This window comes from Heptranchias perlo, chromosome 30 (genome assembly GCF_035084215.1).
Source record: "Heptranchias perlo isolate sHepPer1 chromosome 30, sHepPer1.hap1, whole genome shotgun sequence".
In the NCBI taxonomy this organism is placed as follows: Eukaryota; Metazoa; Chordata; class Chondrichthyes; order Hexanchiformes; family Hexanchidae; genus Heptranchias; species Heptranchias perlo.
Genome location: NC_090354.1, coordinates 23,880,149 through 23,900,051, shown reverse-complemented (window position 1 = coordinate 23,900,051; position 19,903 = coordinate 23,880,149). Strand labels below are relative to the sequence as shown.

At 43.5% G+C, this 19,903-nt stretch overlaps 1 protein-coding gene across 1 annotated transcript in view; it reads right to left on the bottom strand.

Annotated features, from left to right (window-relative positions):
* fam171a2a (family with sequence similarity 171 member A2a) overlaps positions 1–19,903 on the bottom strand; it is a 245,437-nt gene that overhangs the window by 96,046 nt on the left and 129,488 nt on the right. The window contains exon 4 of the mRNA XM_067969055.1: positions 1,835–1,993. Within this exon, the coding sequence (XP_067825156.1) occupies positions 1,835–1,993 (159 nt within the window). The remainder of the gene's footprint in view (positions 1–1,834; positions 1,994–19,903) is intronic.

The window sequence follows — 19,903 nt, the reverse complement described above, 5'->3', positions numbered from 1 at the left end:
AAAATCCTGGAACTCCCTACTACCAGCATCGTGGGGGCACCTTCGCCACATTGACTGCAGCGGTTCAAGAAGGCAAATCACCACCATCTTCTCAAAGGCAACTAGAGATGGGCAATAAATGCCAGCCTTGCTAGTGACACCCACGTCCTAAGAATGAATTTTTAAAAAAAGGCAGAGACTTTTGAATTCACTGATTTTCTATTTATATCCAATCCATCGCATCATATCTTTTTAGATGGAGGTGCAAGGATCATTTTGAGAGTTTTGAGGGTAGAAATTAGCGTTGGTGATAATATGCTTAATGCATTTATAAGACATTCCTACTTCTGGTATTTTGGTGCAGGTGTTAGCCTGTTTATTTTAAATAGATGGGCTCCTGTGCTGCAGCATTATGAACACTGACAGGTTCTCAAAACAATCAAGACCAGGGCAGCTTTTGGGTCTCTATTGGGTCCTGGGATGAGAGGGTTGTCCTATGAGAAGAGATTTGAGTAGAATGGGCCTATACTCTCAGGAGTTTAGAAGAATGAGAGGTGATCTCACTGAAACATACAAGATTCTGAGGGGACTTGACAGGGTAGATGAGAGGTTGTTTCCCCTGGTTGGAGGATCTAGAACTAGGGGGCATCGTCTCAGGATAAGGGGTCGGCCATTTAAGACTGAGATGAGGAGGAACTCCTTCACTCAGAGGGTTGTGAATCTTTGGAATTCTCTACCCCAGAGGGCTCTGGATGCTGAGTCATTGAATATATTCAAGGCTGAGACAGATAGAGTTTTAGATTCTGGGGGAATCAAGGGATATGGGGATTAGGCAGTAAAGTGGAGATGAGGTCGAAGATCAGCCATGATCTTATTGAATCAGGCTCGAGGGGCCGTATGGAGCAGGCTCGAGGGGCCGTATGGCCTACTCCTGCTCCTATTTCTTATGTTATGTTCTCGGTCTCCAGAATTGACCATCTGTAGTGGCATGGTGGACCAGTGTTGGTTCTCCTCTATGCTAGGTTAGGCTCTGTTAGGAAAAAATATTTATACTTATGACTCCCCACACAGCAACTACCCTATCTTTCTATGCCATCAGGAGGAGAGGAGAGGGGTGGAGAGAAGATGAGGGACGGAGAGAAGGGAAGTCATTTCCTACAAGGAAAGAAGATCATGGGGATTGGAGTGGTGGAGGCTTTAGGTAGTCACTTTGGCCCCTCTCACAGACCACCCCATCAGCCAACTGACATATGGGGGATGATTTTAAATCCCAAGAAAGGGTGGGTTGGGGGTGGATGGGAGTTGAAAATAGTTGTTTTTTGGGTCGCGACTGCAACCCGGCTTTATTTCTGGGTTTAACGTTGGTGTGGAAAAGTCAAGGCTTCCCACTGGGAATGCAAAGTCCGAAAATGTTGCAGTTGCGACCCAAAAAAACAACTATTTTCAGCTACCGCCCGCCCCCAACCCACCCGTTCTTGGGGTTTAAAATCACCCCCATAGTGTAGGCAAAGGCCTGGGAACAGGTCATTTGCCCATCCTCCCTGCCAGGGAATGGTGTACGGCCTCAAGCGACTTGAAGTGGAAGAGAAAAAAACAAAGAAGAAATTATAAACTGGAATTGTAAACAAACCATGCAATGTGGAGGCAAGTGTAACACATTATTATTAGAAATGCTGTTTTGGTTTAAATACTGCAATCTTCACATCGAATTCTTGACTCACATTGTTGATTGCACCAGACATTGCCAGTAATGATTTACAACAGGTGCATCTATGGGGTTTCTAGACTCTCCCAACTCCTCCTATCCCCCAGCAACACAAGGCTCATTTTAACTACAAAGTAAATATTCAAGTACTTGTTTTGTTGGCTTCATGGCCCAAGAGATAGGGGAATCCTTCCACTTCCATTTTGGTGTTGGCTGTTGTTAGGAAGGCAGAAAGATCGCTATAGGACGTGTTTTCTGGAAGCCCAACGTTCTTCCTCTGGAACTGGACCCATGGCTGATTCTTGGCACCTAAATAGGTAGAAAACAGACCATAATACCTGGAAAACAAAGCATCAATAACACCAGACCATCATTGCATGCCACAACATCTCCGTCTGACACAGACACGCTGTATGGCTCCTGATTTATAAGACTACATGAAATGCTCTGCAACACCCTTCACTGAGATAGGTCCCAAAAGTAATATTATCGAAGGTTGGGGAGGACATAGTATTAAGGAAAGAAAAGACATGCATCCCCTCCAGGGCTAAAATAATGAGTTTTCCTATTGATATGAAATATATGTTTGATTCTTCAACAAAGGCATCAACGTTGTCAATCTCGTACACAGCAGTGTTGCATATTTGTTGCCGTCAATCCCAATAATTCCAGCGCTTTCCCATCATGATTGGACTTCTCCAGCATGCCAGTTGTTTTTCTTTTAATTTCTTCTTCCTTCTTTACCTGCCAATTTTTTCCATTCTCCTTGCTGGGGTCTGATTCCAGGTGGTCCCCTGCTGCACCACCATCCAAGACAGTGAGTTACCACAGGGAGAATCACAGCAGCGGAGCTTCACCCAATGTCCACACATGCCCTTCCAGCAGAGGCCATTGGACAATGATCAGGAGCAGAAACCTTGCATAATTTTCCCCCTCTCTAACCCAGGGGCTGTTGAGGCCAACTGCCCCAGCTGAGATCCACGAACACACCACAGACCGGGAACCAAACCAGGGACTGTACTGCTCTGTGCGGTTCAGCTACTCATTGCTATTGTCACATGAGCCATCATGGAGCACAGCTTTCTCTTCTTACAATTCCCCTATATCTTATGACAGGGCTGGACAGACTGGATGTTTCCCCTGGTTGGGGGGGGGGGGGGTCCAGAACGAGGGGTCACAGTCTCAGGATATGGGGTAGGACATTTAGGACTGAGATGAGGAGAAATTTCTTCACTCAGAGGGTGGTGAACCTGTGGAATTCTCTACCACAGAAGGCTGTGGAGGCCAAGTCACTGAATATATTTAAAAAGGAGCTAGATAGATTTCTAGACACAAAAGGCATCAAGGGGTATGGGGAGAGAGCGGGAATATGGTATTGACATAGAGGATCAGCCATGATCATAATGAATGGCGGAGCGGGCTCGAAGGGCTGAATGGCCTACTCCTGCTCCTATTTTCTATGTTTCCATGTTTCCATCCTGCAGTTATTTTTCGTGAATGCTTCCTTGTACCCACACACTTAGAAAAAGTCAAAAGAAAATGAAATTATTTCCATGAATAATTTGGTTTGTTTTCGTTTGTCTACATCCGTGAAAAAAAATCTTATCCAACGTTGTAATATTACATGTATCTTCCGGTTTCCTCTCACTTTTCATCTCAGTCTCCTGCCTGATTTTCTTTGTTTTCTCCCAATCTTTCATTCATGCGGAATTTTTTTTTGTTTCCCTTGCTCCCTTCTGTTCTTCTCTTCCCTCTTACTTGCTTTCTCTATAGTTCATTTTTCTTTTCTGTCTCTTTAATTTCTCTTTCCCAAGTTGCTGGTGTCCTGGATAATAGGCATTAAGCAGCAAGCAACAAAATGGCTGCCAAGATTACCAAAAGGAAGTACACAACATCACATATTTTCCTTCAACATCTCTGCAGTTGGGAATGGAAGAATGATACAAATGGAGGTCATCAGGAAATTCTTTCCAACATCTGATGAAAAATCAGGGTTCCTACAGATTAAGGGAATCCAGCTGGGAGTACCAGTTCCCTCTCAATCTCACTATCTCCAACCAATCTCACTATCTCCAACCAAAGAGTTGGCCAGGGCAGGGCTGTCAGAATTGGATTAGTTCTGGTCAAGCTGGGTTGTCTCTCACCCTTTTCTATCATCGATCAAGTTGAGCAGGCCCAACTAGTCTTCCAAACCCAGAATACCAGATGTCTGGAATCAGAAGATCAAAGGAAGAAGGGATCCAGATATGTTGTACCCACAGTGTTAGAATCTGGGAGGGAGAAAATTGAAATTTATTCAAAAATATGGAAATTTATTCACAAATGTGCCTTGCTGGGAAAATTCCATGTTAATTTCTAATTTAATCGAGTTAAACAATCTCTTTTCACAGATAGGAATGAATCAATTAATCAAAGAAGTGACTGTCAATTTGAGACTTTTAAAAATTTCTGATTAATTAATCTTTAAATTATTTCAATTTGGTACTAAAATAGTCCGGAACTCCTTAGTAAATTTAAGGATCCCCTGTCTGGTTCCTTTCAACTCAATCCTGGCTTGGCTGCATAAGCAACATATATACGAGGGTACTGCTCTCTCACTCTGAACTTGATAGAAGAAAAAGCTTGCTGTCAGAAACAGGATCCTTCTCTCATCTCCAGCCTCTCACCTCTCCCTCTCCCTCTCCCTCTCTTGCAGCCTCTGAATTTTATCAACACTGCAATGGTCAGTGATCCTCTTAACTTTCCACTCTTGTTCATTCTAAGTTCCAAATTTGCCTTCCTATATCCTCTTGCCCTTTCTTTACATATTCAGTGTTGAAATGAAGACTCATCTCCTACTTCAATTCAGTCTCAAAATGTAGGACTCCTTACCTCCTTCAGTTTTTTTTCTTCCTCTTACAATCTTTTAAAACCCAAGCTTTTACTCTTTTCAGACTTGGCGCTGTCCTCCGATTTAGCCCTTAGCCTTTCACCTAGGTTTCTCAACGGTAAATAAAAGCAGCATCTTTCTTGCATTTGGCCATCAATTAAAGGATTCACGGTCAGTTCTGAATTAGGATTTTTCATTTATCTCAACTCCTCACTAATTGGCACAGAATCCAGATCCTCCAACCTTGCTGAAAAATTGGGAATTCCATGCAGCAAAACCCACGCCACCTTTATATTACAATGCCATCACTGACAGGAGCTTGACTTCCAATGCAAGCACTGTAATGGGGTCAGTGCTTCTATTTTCAAAGAAGGGGAGAACCAACTCAGGAGGCACTTTTCCAGTTCCTCTAACAACACCAGGGCTGCTGGTGGCAAACGTAGGGTGTTACAGCATAGAACCAGGTCATTTAGTGTATTTCTCCACATGAGCCTCCTAGTCTAATCCCATTAACAGCAACATGCTCACTGCACATGACCTTTAATAACCTTTTTAAAGGAACTATCCAATTCCCTTTTAAAGAATTTATAGACTCTGCTGCAAAAACCCTTCATGGCAGAGAATTCCACATTCAAACCAGCCTCCGTGTAAAGACAGTTTTTCTAAATTCCCATTTATTATCCAAAATTCTTGCCCTCTTTGTTACTGCCTCACTCACTAGTGTAAAAAATCCATCACTATTTAAAATTTCATAATGCTTCATAATCTTGAAGACCTCACTCAGGTGATCCCATAACCTTCTCAGCTCCAGTAAAAAAATAGCCCTAATCTCTCAAGTTTCTCTTCATAATTGTAATCTCTCAACCCTAGTAACATCCTTGCGAATCTACACTGCACCTTTACCATTATAAACTCGGCTACTACTGGCACTGCACTGGCTACGTACAGGAAAGAAATGCAATTTTTCACTGGCTAGTCTGTTGGGCCTTTTCAGTAATTCACAGCATTCAAACAACAGTAAATGGGTAAAAGTACCAATGTCTTCTTGTCCCACACCGGGCAAACATATCACTAAACTGCAGACTCCAAGCCTGCGATTTACTGTCCATCAACTTCAATTAAAGCAAAATTACGAGCTGGGAGTGCACAATTTTGCATTTTGCGAGGGACAAGGAGCAGCACATCAGAAATTTTCCCATATATATTTGTCTGTTGTTGCTGGGTTGTGAAATCTGGGCTGGATTCAATAGGACTGGGAGTTCCAACTACAGACCTACTTCTAACAGAAGGGCTCATTACATTTTCTTATAGTACATACGCAGCTCGTGATAACACTCTGACCTGTCCTCTGTTAAAGTGTCAGTGGTGGCATTCTTGCCTCTGAGTCAAAGGGTCGTGGGTTCAAGCCCCTCTCCAGAGACCTGAGCCCATAATCTAGGCTGACACTTCAGTGCAGTACTGGGGGAGTGCTGCATTGTCAAAAGTGCTGCCTTTCAGATGAGATGTTAAACTGAGATCTGCCCTCTCAGGTGGACGTAAAAGATCCCATGGAGCTATTTGATGAAAAGTGGATTTCTCCCAACTTTACCCCTCAATTAACATCACTAAGAGAGATTATCTCGTTATTTATCTCATTACTATTAATGGGACTTTGCCTTGTGCAAGTAGTATTATAGATTTTGTTTATCCCAACTGTGCCGCATTTCCCTACATTACAATAGTGACTCCATGTCAATATATTTCATTGGCTGTAAAGCACTATGGGACATCTTGAGGTCGCAAAAGGCGCTATATAAATGCAAGTTTTCTTTTTGTGTGTCAGGATTCACACTTACAGATACAGTAGCACTGTCACTCCAACAGTGTGTGAGAAACAGAGAGTGTTGATGCTCCAATAGACTGATTCTCAATGTGTTCTCACAGAGCTTAACTCTACCCAGGAGAATTCCATCTGTTCTCCTCTCCAGGATTAAACATCACCGCACATAGCAACTTTAGCTACTGTACAATAAATACAATACAGAGTGTTGTCAACAGGATTTCAGTAAAGTCCAATAGTAGGTGTGTAAAATGTTCATAGTAGGAGTCATTTTACAAGCTCCACAGCACAAAGCCTTGGTCCTGCCCCTCCCCTGCAAATGAGCCTCTCGCTAAATGCGTCCTCTCTTCATATTAGTTTCCTCGCACTGAGCTGAGAAATTGCCACTGACATTTTACTATACAAGTACATAGTGCTAACTCTTTTATATATTTTAATATAAAATAATAAGTTGAAGGCAAGGCTTCACCCCAGGAACAACAATTAATTCCAATACGGCAACTTGAACTGTGAAAAACAGTCTACACTACCATTATAGATTTTGTTTTTCTCAACTTGGCTTGAGTCTGGAGATGGCATTTTGAGCTGTGTAACACCAGGGAGAAGTACTGATGTTGGCAGTGGTACGGTCAATTTGAGCTGAATTAAGATCATCACACACAAAGCATATGAGCATAACATTAAAGTGCATTGGTTTAAATGTGATTTTTTTTCTCTAGCTTGTTGGTACAACTCATCAAATAAGCCTAGTGACAACACTGATACAGAAATTAGTTTGAAGTCGATGTTTTAAATACATCACAACTGTTGTTATTTTGCCCACGTACATATTTTGTTCAACTCCATCTGTAATTTGTACTTGAAATAAAGTTCAGCAAATAAAAGTTACTGCCCCTTTTAGCTATCTTTCTACCACCTTTCCTAATGATAGCACAGCGTATCAATGGGAGTGGAGTATAAAAGAAAATGAGATACAAACACTATCATTTATCTCCAATGACGGCCTGTTCTTAGTTTAGTTTTGCTGAGTATCACCTTTTAAACCTGAGAGACATTAACATGTGATGAACATGATACATGGTCAAAGAAGCTTCAAGAGGCCACTTCAGCAGAAAAAGACTCAGTGTGCAACTCTGCGCTCCCATATGCGCAAGGACAGCATCCACTTTAAAAAAGCTCCATTATTCCCCATTGTGAAACTCGATGTGAATGGCACCTCAGAGAAAAAACCCAGGAATAAACAGTAACAGACCACTGTTTCTCTCCTCTAATACGCATACAGCTGGAAGTTAGCAGCTTCTGAGTCTGGTGATGAAGCTTGTTAAAAAAAATGAGAAGTCATTAATGCTTTCAGGTTGAAAATCAAATGGGCACACTTTTCGCACTCTGGTTAATATGCTCACATAAGATATCTACGTGCATTATTTTAACAGCGTCATTAACCCATTTAAAATGAACATAGGAATTTTACACAAGAGTGCTAATTATCGTACAAAAATAGTGAGTGGTTAGTGGAATTTTATCTCCTTTGTTTTGGGGACATTTTCTAACATTCCTTACATATTTATGCCAGTGATTTATTTTCACACTCTGCTCTGTCCAGATTGTTTGCTTGGGTTTTGAAAGACAGTGGATGGTCCTGAGTTTCACAGGAGCTGAGATGTGGAAGTGGGGAAGCAGGAGCTTCTGCAATCAGTCTCTGCATTGGCTTTTCCCAACACAAGAAATGTTTGCCCCAGGATTCTTTCTGGTGAGATTCCTATCAAACTCCATTCCAATCAATGGAGACATTCATCAATAATAACTTGCATTCATTTAGTGCCTTTAACGTAGGAAAATGTCGCAAGGCGCTTCACAGAGGTATAATCAGACAAAAAAAGGAAACCAAGCCAAAGTAGATATTAGGAAGGGTGATCAAAGAGTTGGATTTTAAGGAGGGTCTTAAAGGAGGAGATGGAAGTAGAAAGGCACAGGACTTATGGGGGCAATTCAGAGCATGGGACCCGAGACGGTTGAAGGCACATCTGGCAATGGTGGGGTGAAGCAACCGGAATTCTCAAGAGCCCAGAGCTGACGGAATGGAGAGTTCTGGGGGATTTGTAATAGATTTGTTACAAATAAAGGGAATAGCAAGGACATGAAGAGACTTAAACATGAGAATGAAAGTTTTAAATTGGAGGCATTGGGGGACTCGGAGCCAATGTCAGTCAGGAAAAACAGGAGTGATGGGTGAGCAGGTCCCATTAATCTCCATTCCAACCAATGATAAAATTCCCATTAAACTCTATTCCAATCAATGGTAAAATTCCCATTAAACTCCATTCCAATCAATGGTAAAATTCCCATTAAACTCCATTCCAATCAATGATAACATTCCCATTAAACTCCATTCCAACCAATGATAAAATTCCCATTAAACTCCATTCCAATCAATGGTAAAATTCCCATTAAACTCCATTCCAACCAATGATAAAATTCCCATTAAACTCCATTCCAATCAATGATAAAATTGCCATTAAACTCCATTCCAATCAATGATAAAATTGCCATTAAACTCTATTCCAATCAATTTAAAAATCCTATTTAGTTCTATTCCAATCAATGGTGAAATTGCCATTAAACTTTTCTAACCAATGGTGAAATTTCTATTAAGCCATTCTGCTCTGGGAAAATTCCCATCTCAGTAAATTTTGGTAATATACTCGTTTTGATATTCCCGTCTTCTCTTGAAGGTTCTGACTCCTATGCAGGTACAGTTCCAAGTGAAACCTGTGACATCACTGATTGTTCTACTATTGGGTTATACTATGAGTTGGTGGTAAACACAACCTCCCTTTCCACCACATCATGTGTTTCCACCTGGACCATCTGTAAGATCAAGAAACTGAACAGCAAAATCAACCCACATTGCTCTCCTACACCTCCTACGGGGACAGTCTAAGTTAGCCAGTTCAGCCTCTCAATTGGGGAATGGTGTGAGACTCGAGATGAGTTATCTAAGGAGGAGCACAAGAACTTTAAGATGGGGTTTGATGGAAAATGTTGAATGGAAAATTGACAGATGTCATTAAAATACTGCCCTTCCCCTTTTTTAGCATTGTTTTAAATGCTTACATGAATCACCCTGTATCTCCATAGTGTCAATCCTCCCGACTACAGAACGGCAAATAGCTCAAATCCTACACCTTCCCTCCCTGGCTTGATGGCTTTGTGGGTTCACTATATGCCATTGACCTGTATAAACCAATAATATCCTAGGTTCAATCCTTGGTTAGTGTTAAATTAGCTGGGTTCGGCAGTGGGGGCACAGCAATTAGCCTTAGCATCCCTGGAAAGAGATGGACAAAAATGGTCCAGGTCCAACTCCCAACCACCATCTATCCACCCTAATGAGTATACCCACACTTGGACATCGGGTGAGGATAGCATCAGACTCTGTTATTTGGCCCCTATGGTTGATATTTATAATAGGGGGGTTCATAAGTGAGGGATTTACCCCATCTTTTCTTTTATTCTGCCCAACCTCAGCCCTTCACCTTCAAAATTACCTGGCATAAGTTTCGACCTTCAGCAGAGAAAACAGAGTGGGGGAAGGAGGTACATTTTTCACATTTGTCATGAAAAACCTTCATATTTACACAATAAACATTGCAGCTCATTTATTACAAAGATTTTCTTAATTTAAACCGCTTTTAATTTGTTAAAAGTTTCTTAATCTCGACCGATGGTGGGTAAGCAATCAACAGTATATATTGCAAGCCAAGGGCCCCAGGGTGGATCCTTGTTCACCGCGAGCAGGGATCGGAGAACCAAGACTCGTGTCTGATTCTCCAATTGGTGCTACGCCTGGACAGCCGCCTTGCAAAGCTTATTGGATGGATCTACTTTGTCACAATTTCTTCTCCCAATAGGTGCAGTTCTGTTAGACGCTGCTCACCTTCCCTTTAAGCATCCCACTCACGCATAATTAAAATGCTGAAATCCAAGTTCCTTATTGCTAAACATCAGGATTTTTTTTTAACTGAGATGCTGAATTATAAATAAGGTTTTCTCAGCTCAGCACCTTTTTTTTGCAGATTATTCACCTCCGGTGCAGCGTCTGTTGACTGCATGCCATTCTTTTAACATGTCGCAAACACGTAAAACGAGCAGACACGTTGTGACTTATGTACGTCTTCAGAGACTTTTTATTATCTCAAATATTGTCTGTTTCTTGTTAGTCAGCCAGATGCCTGACATGTGCAGAAACCCATTGCCATGCTTAAGCGTGTCAAAACCAAAACTATTGAGAAACCCACAAGTAGAGTTTCCATTTGCCCAGTATAGTGCACAGTCCCATCGTACCTAGAAGATCCTTGTTCTCATTTTTCAAATCGCTCCATGGCTTCATCCCGTGCGACATCAGCAATCTCTTCCATCCATATGTTCTCAAGCACTTTCTACTCCTCTGACTTCCAATTACTCCACATTGTCCACTCCCTCCAACCTACTAAGGGCAGCTGTTCTTTCACCACTGCACCCTTGTCCTCCCTAACAAAAATCCCTCCACTTCACCACCTCACTCCTTGCTTTGAAAAGCCTCACCATAACCCTTCACCTTGTCCGCACCTTCACCCATTCACTAACCACAGTTTTTCAAAACGTAAGTTCTTGATAATGTTGTTGGACAATCACTTTCAGTCAGGCAAGGCTTAAGGATTCCTTCAAGTCTGCAGAGAAAGACTTCTATAATTTTACCTACTAAAACAGGAGTGAGCTTTTGGCTTAGTGTTCCCAAGCACTTTCTTTGAGTCACAAGGTGCAGAGTTTGAACCCTGCTTCAGAACACTGCGAGGAGTGAGACCAGAGCTCCGACTCTAAACTCTGGATTAATGTCTAGCGGGATATTTGGGTCCAGGGTGTGGGTGGCCCAGCCCACCCTCCCCCTCATCGTATGGGTGGCCCGCTCCCTACCATCGTATGGGTGGCCCCACCCACCCTGCCATCGTATGGGTGGCCCTGCTCCCCCACATCGTAAGGGTGAACTCCCCCCCTCGTATGGGTTGTGGCAACCCATGAAACTCTCCCGCAGTATAGGACTAACCACCCTATTCAGCTTGCATAAAGATGGTTACGGCCATGAAAGGAGCATTCGCATCGTGGCCTGTTGGACTGGTAATCAGCCTGCGATTCCTTCCACTGCTTCACACTATTCTCCAATCCTAGGGAAATGTGCGAAGATACAACAACAACAAGCTACTAAAATAGCATGGCCGGTCAACACAGAGCATGGGGTAAGGTTCTCACTATTTGTCTGGGGAGAACTACATACTTGTTAGGGCATTGGCTTACAGGGTGCAAAGTGGAAAGAATCCCATTCTCCACTGAGTGTATAAAATACTTAACTTAGCTTTGCCTCTTACTAACAGATTTCTTACAGCGATGCGATTTAGATGATCTCTTCAATTAAACTGAAAAGAAAGAACAATTTGTATTTACACCTTTCTCATGTACAACTAATTACTTTTTTGGCGTGCAGTGCATGTTGTTATGTAGGCAATGCTCATAATTGCAGAAATGTGGCCAGTTTCTCTGTAGCATTTGCAAGCATCTCTCAGCCACTGCAGAGATTTTGAATCATTTACTTTCTGTTTGATGGTGCTCCTCTGTTTGCATCAGTGTGAAAGTCGGTACTGACGCTCTTCTCCGTGTCTGAACAATGCAAGCTTCCATTCATTAAAGACAAAAGATGATGAGGGCAGATATACTGGGAAGCAGGCGAGCAACACTGGGAAAGAGTTGGCGGCTGTGGGAGAAGGTGAAGGCTGTTCTTTCATTTCCTATAATGGAGGTGGTGGAAGAGTTTGATATTAATGTACTGTATAGTCCTAGCTAAAATAAACATTAAGCATAATACTCAAAATACCTCAGGGTTACTGTAGAATTGTCCAAACTACAAAATACTTCCAATTACAGAAAAAGCTTAAGGGATTTGTCGAAGTGCAAATTCTAGAAAACAATTTAAGCAGGGATATAGCAAATCAGATATCCGTTTTGTCTAACTGTTTAAATGGATAATTCTGAGCTGTGCTATATATATACTTAAATATTATGCACTGTAGGATGTTTCCGCCTGATGAAAGGTGAGTCAAGAGCTGGACTTCATTTAAAGATAATTACCGCAATCTATCTAAAATGCAGACCTCACTGTTATTCAGGTTTAATTCGTCATATAAAGCCTCCTTCCCCCGTCAATATACAAAAAGCAGTGACTTAAACACCATTCTCCGTGACCCTACTTACATGAAGTCACTGCATAGACAATGTAGTCAAGTTTCCTGTTGACTAGTTTTTGTTTATTAAAAGGGAAGGAAAGAAAACCTAGTGGAAGTACTCCCACCAATCTCTCTCTCTCTAGAAAGATCAAAAGTGACCACATCTAAATGTCAGTTACCATGTGTAAGTTTTCCTCAATTCTGCAGGTTTCACCCAGCATTTTGGTTGTTCTCTTTTGCTCCTGAGCCACTCTGTGGTGTCACTGATTGGGGAAGACACCTGGGTCCTGGAGCAGCTCTAATTATTTCAATGGGGGTCAGGCGACAGTGTATTATTCCCAAGATTGGGCGGCTCCAGATCGGGTCAGCCCAGTCCAAAGTTTTGACCCACATTAATGTAAACAGAGCTGTTCTGGAATACAGGCATCTCCTCCTCATCTGATTTTTTAAATTGTTCATGGGATGTGGGCATCACTGGCTAGGCCAGCATTTATTGCCCATCCCTAATTGCCCTTGAGAAGGTGGTGGTGAGCCGCCTTCTTGAACCGCTGCAGTCCGTGTGGTGTTAATGGCAGTGGGGCAGTTCGAGAAGGAAGGAGATCCAAAATGGCTGGACCACAAACAGCAAGAAAGAATTTATAAATGGTAGCAGATATTTTAAACCTATTTTTTCCAGGGAGACTAGGGGCTTCTTGGATCAGACAGCACTCATAGTGCTTTCCTCCCCTTTCATAAGTACTTTATTGCATTGTGCGATATATTCTGAAAACTAGTCAATAAACTCGTTGTTTCAACATGGCCAGTAGAAAATGGCTGCTAGTAGTTACAAAATGGAGTCAACAGATCCTGGCAAAAGTCATTAAACTGACTGTTATATTTCATTTTGTGATCACAGTAAGTAATTAAAGGAGAAGTGCTCTTACCAAAAAAAATGTTTGGCAATTTTTTATTTTAGTTTGAGGAGGGAGAAGAGCAATTTGTCATTTTCATTGCAATGACATCAATTGTAAGTGACATGATGGTGATTTTATTTAAAGCAGCTAGAAATCCTGAAATTACTCAATGTTCCAGGAATTGTTGACAATTAGGCTCCGTTTATGAATGAATGCTTCTTCAGTTTTCTGTTTTCCTAACTTCCATTTTATTAGGTCCCAATTACTCTGCCTCCTCTATTTCCCTCTTGGAACAACAGATTACCACAAATTGTTTTTCATAGAATGTTGGACAGGCGGCATCACTGATAATTTTGCTCTGTGATATAACCAGCAAAGGGAGAACTTGGTTGCCCAGACAACCCATGTTGTCAGTTCTCAATGGTCTCGCCCTGCCAGTAAGGAAGGCAATTAAACAGGGAATGTTTTGCTTAAGAGAAAAAAGATTTGCAAAAAGCATTCTCTTAGATGCAGTTAAACGGCAAGAGTGGATCATTGTCGAGGACCTGGAAGTCACACTGATTGGAGTTATACCATCACTCTGATGTTTTCAATTATTTTGAGATTCTGAAGCCAGTTCCAGTTCCCACAGCTTGAACACACCGTTGAGTGGAATCAGCCAACTGCACCTTGCTATGCAGTGCTTCTAATGGTCTTGGCACGATGGCGCCATCACGAGTTCAAACGACACGCTTCAATGCAACTGCAGGAAACCAGAGTTATACTACAATCTACAACCTGGATTTTGGGTCTGACGCCCCCTCAGCTGCTCAGGATTTCACTTCTTCAAATCAAATGTGCTACGGAAGTTATTTTGCAGTGATGTAAAAATAGCAGTTTAATTCCAGCCTCAAGGTCATTCAACATCTCGACCTTTCTTTAAAATCCCAAATGCTCTTTAAGGGCATTTCTTCAGCCAGAATCAGATCCAGCCTTAAAATCCACAGTGATGAAGGAAGGAGCCCGATAATCAATCGGACAAGTTCCTGCGTAAGTAATGTCTCCTCCCTAATATCAGAACAGAGTGCACATGAAGTCTGTTACACAGTGTTTGCTTGTTTATATGTAGGATTACATTCTACATTTTTGCCATGGATCAAATCTGAAAGTTCGTCTCAGATTATAAACCAAGGACTGATACGGATTTTTGATCCAGTGACACAATGGGTGAAGGGTAGAAGATAAAACCTATTTTCAATAACTGCTGTTTCCTTCTTAGCTTCCCGATGCCTCAAAAATTACAAAAGTAAGTGACCATGAAGCTGTCAGATTGTCATAAAAATGCAACAGGTTCACTCATGTCCTTCAGAGCAGGAATACAGCTGTCCTTACCTGGTCAGGCCCGTGTGTGACTCCAGTTCCACACCAATGTGGTTGACTCTTAATTGCCCTCTGAAGTGGCCTAGCAAGGCACTCGGCTGCATCATACTCGCTACCAGCGGTTCAAGAAGAAGGCCCACCTCCACCTTCTCAGGGCAACCAGGGATGGGGAATAAATGCCGGCCTTGCCAGCGACGCCCACATTCCGAAAATGAATAGTAAAAGACAATTCTTCATTTTATAATAAGAACAGAAGCCTCCCTGATAGTTCAGTGAATATAAATGAATTGTAGTGTGGTACTGCACCAAACAGAGCAGGACGGTCCAGGGTTTGATCCATGGGTTGTGCTGAGTAAGCTGATCTTAGTTGGAGGCAGAGATAGGGGAACTACGGTAGGTTTCAACCTGAGCCTGTGGAAGAGAAAAAGCTGCAAAGGCTTCTTGCTCCCAATTACCCATACTGCAATGCATAAGGAGGACAGAGCCAGGTATGGCCGCGATGCCCCAAATAGTTGAACAGCTCACTCGCTACCTGTGCTCACATTAGGAATGGCGAGACATCTGGTAACCTGGGAGTGAGCCCCAAGTTAAGTCAACACTTCCAGAAGAGAAAGGAAGAAACTATGAATGTGTGAGGGGCACGGGAAAGGAAGGTGAGACGATTATGGTTTGGTGCAGTGAAAGCTGAAATTGGTTTTGAGAGCTCAAACCATCAGATAAAACAAGAAACAGGGAGATGTGCTGAGGAACTTAGTTGAACTTAGTTGAACCAAGCAAAATAAACACATTTGCTAGCAGCTGGATATACAGCAGTAGTAGCTAAGGCCAAGAATCAGGGCTCCAGCCCATTCTTTCCACTAGGAATGACATGAGGAGTGTAGATTCCCCAAGATGATGCCAGGGATGGAAACTATAGTTATGAGGAGTGATTTGAAATACTGGAACTATTTTCACTGAAGCAGAGAAAGCTAAGAGGAGATTTAATGGAGATTTTTTAAATTACGAAGTTCTTTTTTAAATAGAGGGAAAGACTATTTATTTTAGTTGGAGAGTCAGTACCAAGGAATCATCATAAAATTGTCGTTAAGGAACTAAGGAGACGCTAGTTATCATAGAAAGGTTACAGCACGGAAGGAGGCCATTCAGCCCATTGAGTCCTCGCTGGCTCAATGCAAGAGCAATCCAGCTAGTCCCACTCCCCCGCCCTTTCTCCGTAGCCCTGCAATTTTTTTCCTTTCAAGTACTTATCCAGTTCCCTTTTGAAGGCAATGATTGAATCTGCCTCCACCACCCCCTCGGGCAGTGCATTCCAGATCCTAACCACTCGCTGTATAAAAAAGTTTTTCCTCACGTCATCGTTAGTTCTTTTGCCAATCACCTTAAATCTATGTCCTCTGGTTCTTGACCCTTCTGCCAATGGGAACAGTTTCTCTCTATCTACTCTGTCTAGACCCTTCATGATTTTGAATACCTCTATCAAATCTCCTCGCAACCGTCTCTGTTCCAAGGAGAACAACCCCAGCTTCTCCAGTCTATCCACGTAACTAAAGTCCCTCATTCATGGAATCATTGTAGTAAATCTCTTCTGCATCCTCTCTAAGGCCTTTACATCTTTTCTAAAGTGTGGTGCCCAGAACTGGACACAATACTCTAGTTGTGGCCGAACCAGTGTTTTATAAAAGTTAATCATGACTTCCATACTTTTGTACTCTATGCCTCTATTTATAAAGCCCAGGATCCCGTACGCTTTTTTAACAGCTTTCTCAACCTGCCCTGCCACCTTCAACGATTTGTGCACATAGACTCCCAGATCGCTCTGTTCCTGTACCCCTTTTAGAATTGTGCCCACTAGTTTATATTGCCTCTCCTCTTTCTTCCTACCGAAATGCATCACTTTGCATTTTTCTGCGTTAAATTTCATCTGCCACGTGTCCGCCCATGCCACCAGCATGTCTATATCCTCTTGAAGTCTATCACTATCCTCCTCACTGTTTACTACCCTTCCAAGTTTTGTGTGACCTGCAGATTTTGAAATTGTGCCCTGTACACCCAAGTCCAAGTCATTAATATATATGAAGAAAAGCAGTGGTCACAGCACTGACCCCTGGGGAACACCACTGTACACCTCCCTCCAGTCCAAAAAACAACCGTTCACCACCAATTCTATATCCATGTTGCTACAGCTCCCTTTATTCCATGGGCCGCAATCTTGATGATAAGCCTAACATGCAGCACTTTATCAAACCTTTTGAAAGTCCACATACACCACATCAACAGCATTGCCCTCATCTACCCTTTCTGTTACCTCATCAAAAACTCTATCAGGTTAGTTAAACACAATTTGTCTTTAACAAATCCATGCTTGCTTTCCCTAATCAAGCAACCCTTGTCCAAGTGACTGTTAATTCTATCCCAGATTATCGTTTCTAAAAGTTTCCCCACCACTGAGGTTAAACTGACTGGCCTATAGTTGTTGGGTTTATCCTTACACCCTTTTTTGAACAAGGTTGTAATATCTGCCTGTAGAAGACTTTCGGATTCCCTTTTATGTTGGCCGCCAGTCTATTCTCATACTCTCTCTTTGCCCCTCTTATTTCCTTTTTCACTTCCCCTCTGAACTTTCTATATTCAGCCTGGTTCTCACTTGTGTTATCAACCTGACATCTGTCACATGCATGGAATACATGGAAAGCATGGAATACTTCGTCACAGGGAGTGATTCAGACAGAGAGCACTGGATCATTTATGTGAAAACTGTATAAATGCTGGTAGCAGAGTAAGATAGAGGGCTGCGGGAAGTGCGATTAAATTTGGATTGCTCCACCAAAGAGCCAGCACAGACGTGATAGGCAGAATGACCTCCTTCGGTGCAGTAAACTTTTATAGTTCAATATAGGAGGCTCAGAAACAAAATTAGGAGACACAGGGCAGGAATTTAACTGTGAAAAACGGATAGGTTGGGGGCGGGGAGGCATTGAAAATTTCAACAATTTCAGACCCACCCCCCCCCCCATTTCTGGTTTTCACCTAGGCAGGACGAGGGGTGGGCAACCAACCCGCTCTCAGGAGGCGGGTTTGTCACTGAAACCTTTCAAGGAGGCTGCGGGCCTCCATTTTGAAAGGTTTCGCGATTTTAGCTCTTGGGAGCCGGGATTCCCGGGCCTTCTCCTTTTTACTGCGAGAGAGGAAGCGAGAAGGCCCGAAACTGCAGGTAGGTGCCTTTTTGGCACAGTTTGTGGGTCCAGAGGAACAGGAGTGCTTCCCCCAGGCCCAACAAGCCTACCTGCAGCGACCCCTCAATGATCGCGGGCATCCCCCCGCAACGATCGTGGATCCCACCCCCCAATGATCGCGGCACCACCCCGAACGATCGCGGACCTCCGCGATGATCCCCGATCCCGAACTTCCCACCCTCACCAGTGACTGACCCCCGATCACCCCCCCACTCCGATGAATGACTCCCACAGTGACTGACCTGTGGTGACTGACCTCCCCCCCCACAGAAAACTGACCCCCCCCCCGACCCCCATGCCCCCGTGCCCACACATGTTCCCCCCCCACCATCATCTGTACAATCTAAGACTTAACTGAAGACATACATTTCACATCCTCTTCCTTGCTCTCCCTTCCGACTGAGGCCAGCCTGTCAATCAGGCCAGCCTGTCAGACGACAAACTGACCAAAAAAAGACGTCAAAATCGTAAGGACGTCTGGGTAACCCGTCCTTCCAGGTTTCCCGTCCACGATTCGACCCCTCTGCCCGCTTCCCGGCTCCGGGTCAAAATCCCGGCCATGAAGTTAAGAAATGCCTTCCTGCACTGCTACCACAACACATGAGCAGCCCACAGTGCATCCCTCGTGTAGATAACGGACAAGGCAGAGAGTAAAACAAGACAGTGAACAAAACCGTCCCAGGCACAGAGCTGTGACAATCTGTCCCAAAGTTATGAAGAGCTGCAGAGCCTGAAATTACTTCAATCCATTTCCCGTTATTTTCAATTTACTTTGATTAAAATTGACAGTTTGTTAAATTTAAATTTGTGTAATCACTTTCCAGTTTTGTTGCTGCTTAAAGTCCATGACGTTATCAAGGGATGAAATGCGGATAAGGCAGAGGGCCTGCCGAATTTAGCGGCAGGACCTCATTTGAAATTTTGTTCTCTGTTTGCCGGCCGGCAGCCGCACAGATTGTGAGGCCGGCTGGCTGCTGGGCGGGAAGGCCTGCGCTGCAAGGCCGCAGCTATGGAGCGGAGAGACGGGAGGGAGATGGCGGGGGGTGGAGGGTTGAGCAGATAATGGGTCGGGGGAGAAGTTGAACGGATGGTGGGACGGGGTGGAGATGGTGGGTCTGGGGGAGGGTAGATCGCGGTGGGGGACATCGGACCAAGACGGTGGGGGGAGGGGGGGAACGATTGCAGGGAGAGAAGCAAGTTTGTTTGAGGGGCTGGGGGTGGGGGGGAAGACAGGGGGAGCACTCCTGCTCCTCCTGGCCCACAAGTGGTCCTGGAATAGCACTTACCTACTGGTTCCAGCCTTTCTCACCTCCCTTCAGCTGCCGGCTCTCCCGAACCCTGGGAAACCCGGCCCGCAGCAATTGAATCTGAAAGTCTGCAAAAATTGAGGCACACCGCCTCATTAGCATATTTAAATGACTGACCCGCCTCGAGAGCAGGTTACTCGCCCGCCACGGTTAAGCCGGAAGTGGACGTTTTCGAGGCGGGTTGGGGTCGGGTTCCGGATTTATGAAATTGTAACCCCACCCACCGACCCACTTCTGCCCGTCTTGGGGGATTAAAATTCCCCATTAATTCTGTTTCTCACTCCAAAGAAGCTGCCTGACCTGCTTAGTATTTCCAGCATTTTCTGTTTTTATTTAAAATTCTATACTTCATGTATATGTGAAATTTCAATATTCCCTATGGCAGCATCAAATCCCAAACCACCTCAACCAAGACTTCACATCTTCACGATTCCCGAGAGACGTCCCATAATTTGCAGTCTTCTGCACCCACTCAAAAGATTCTC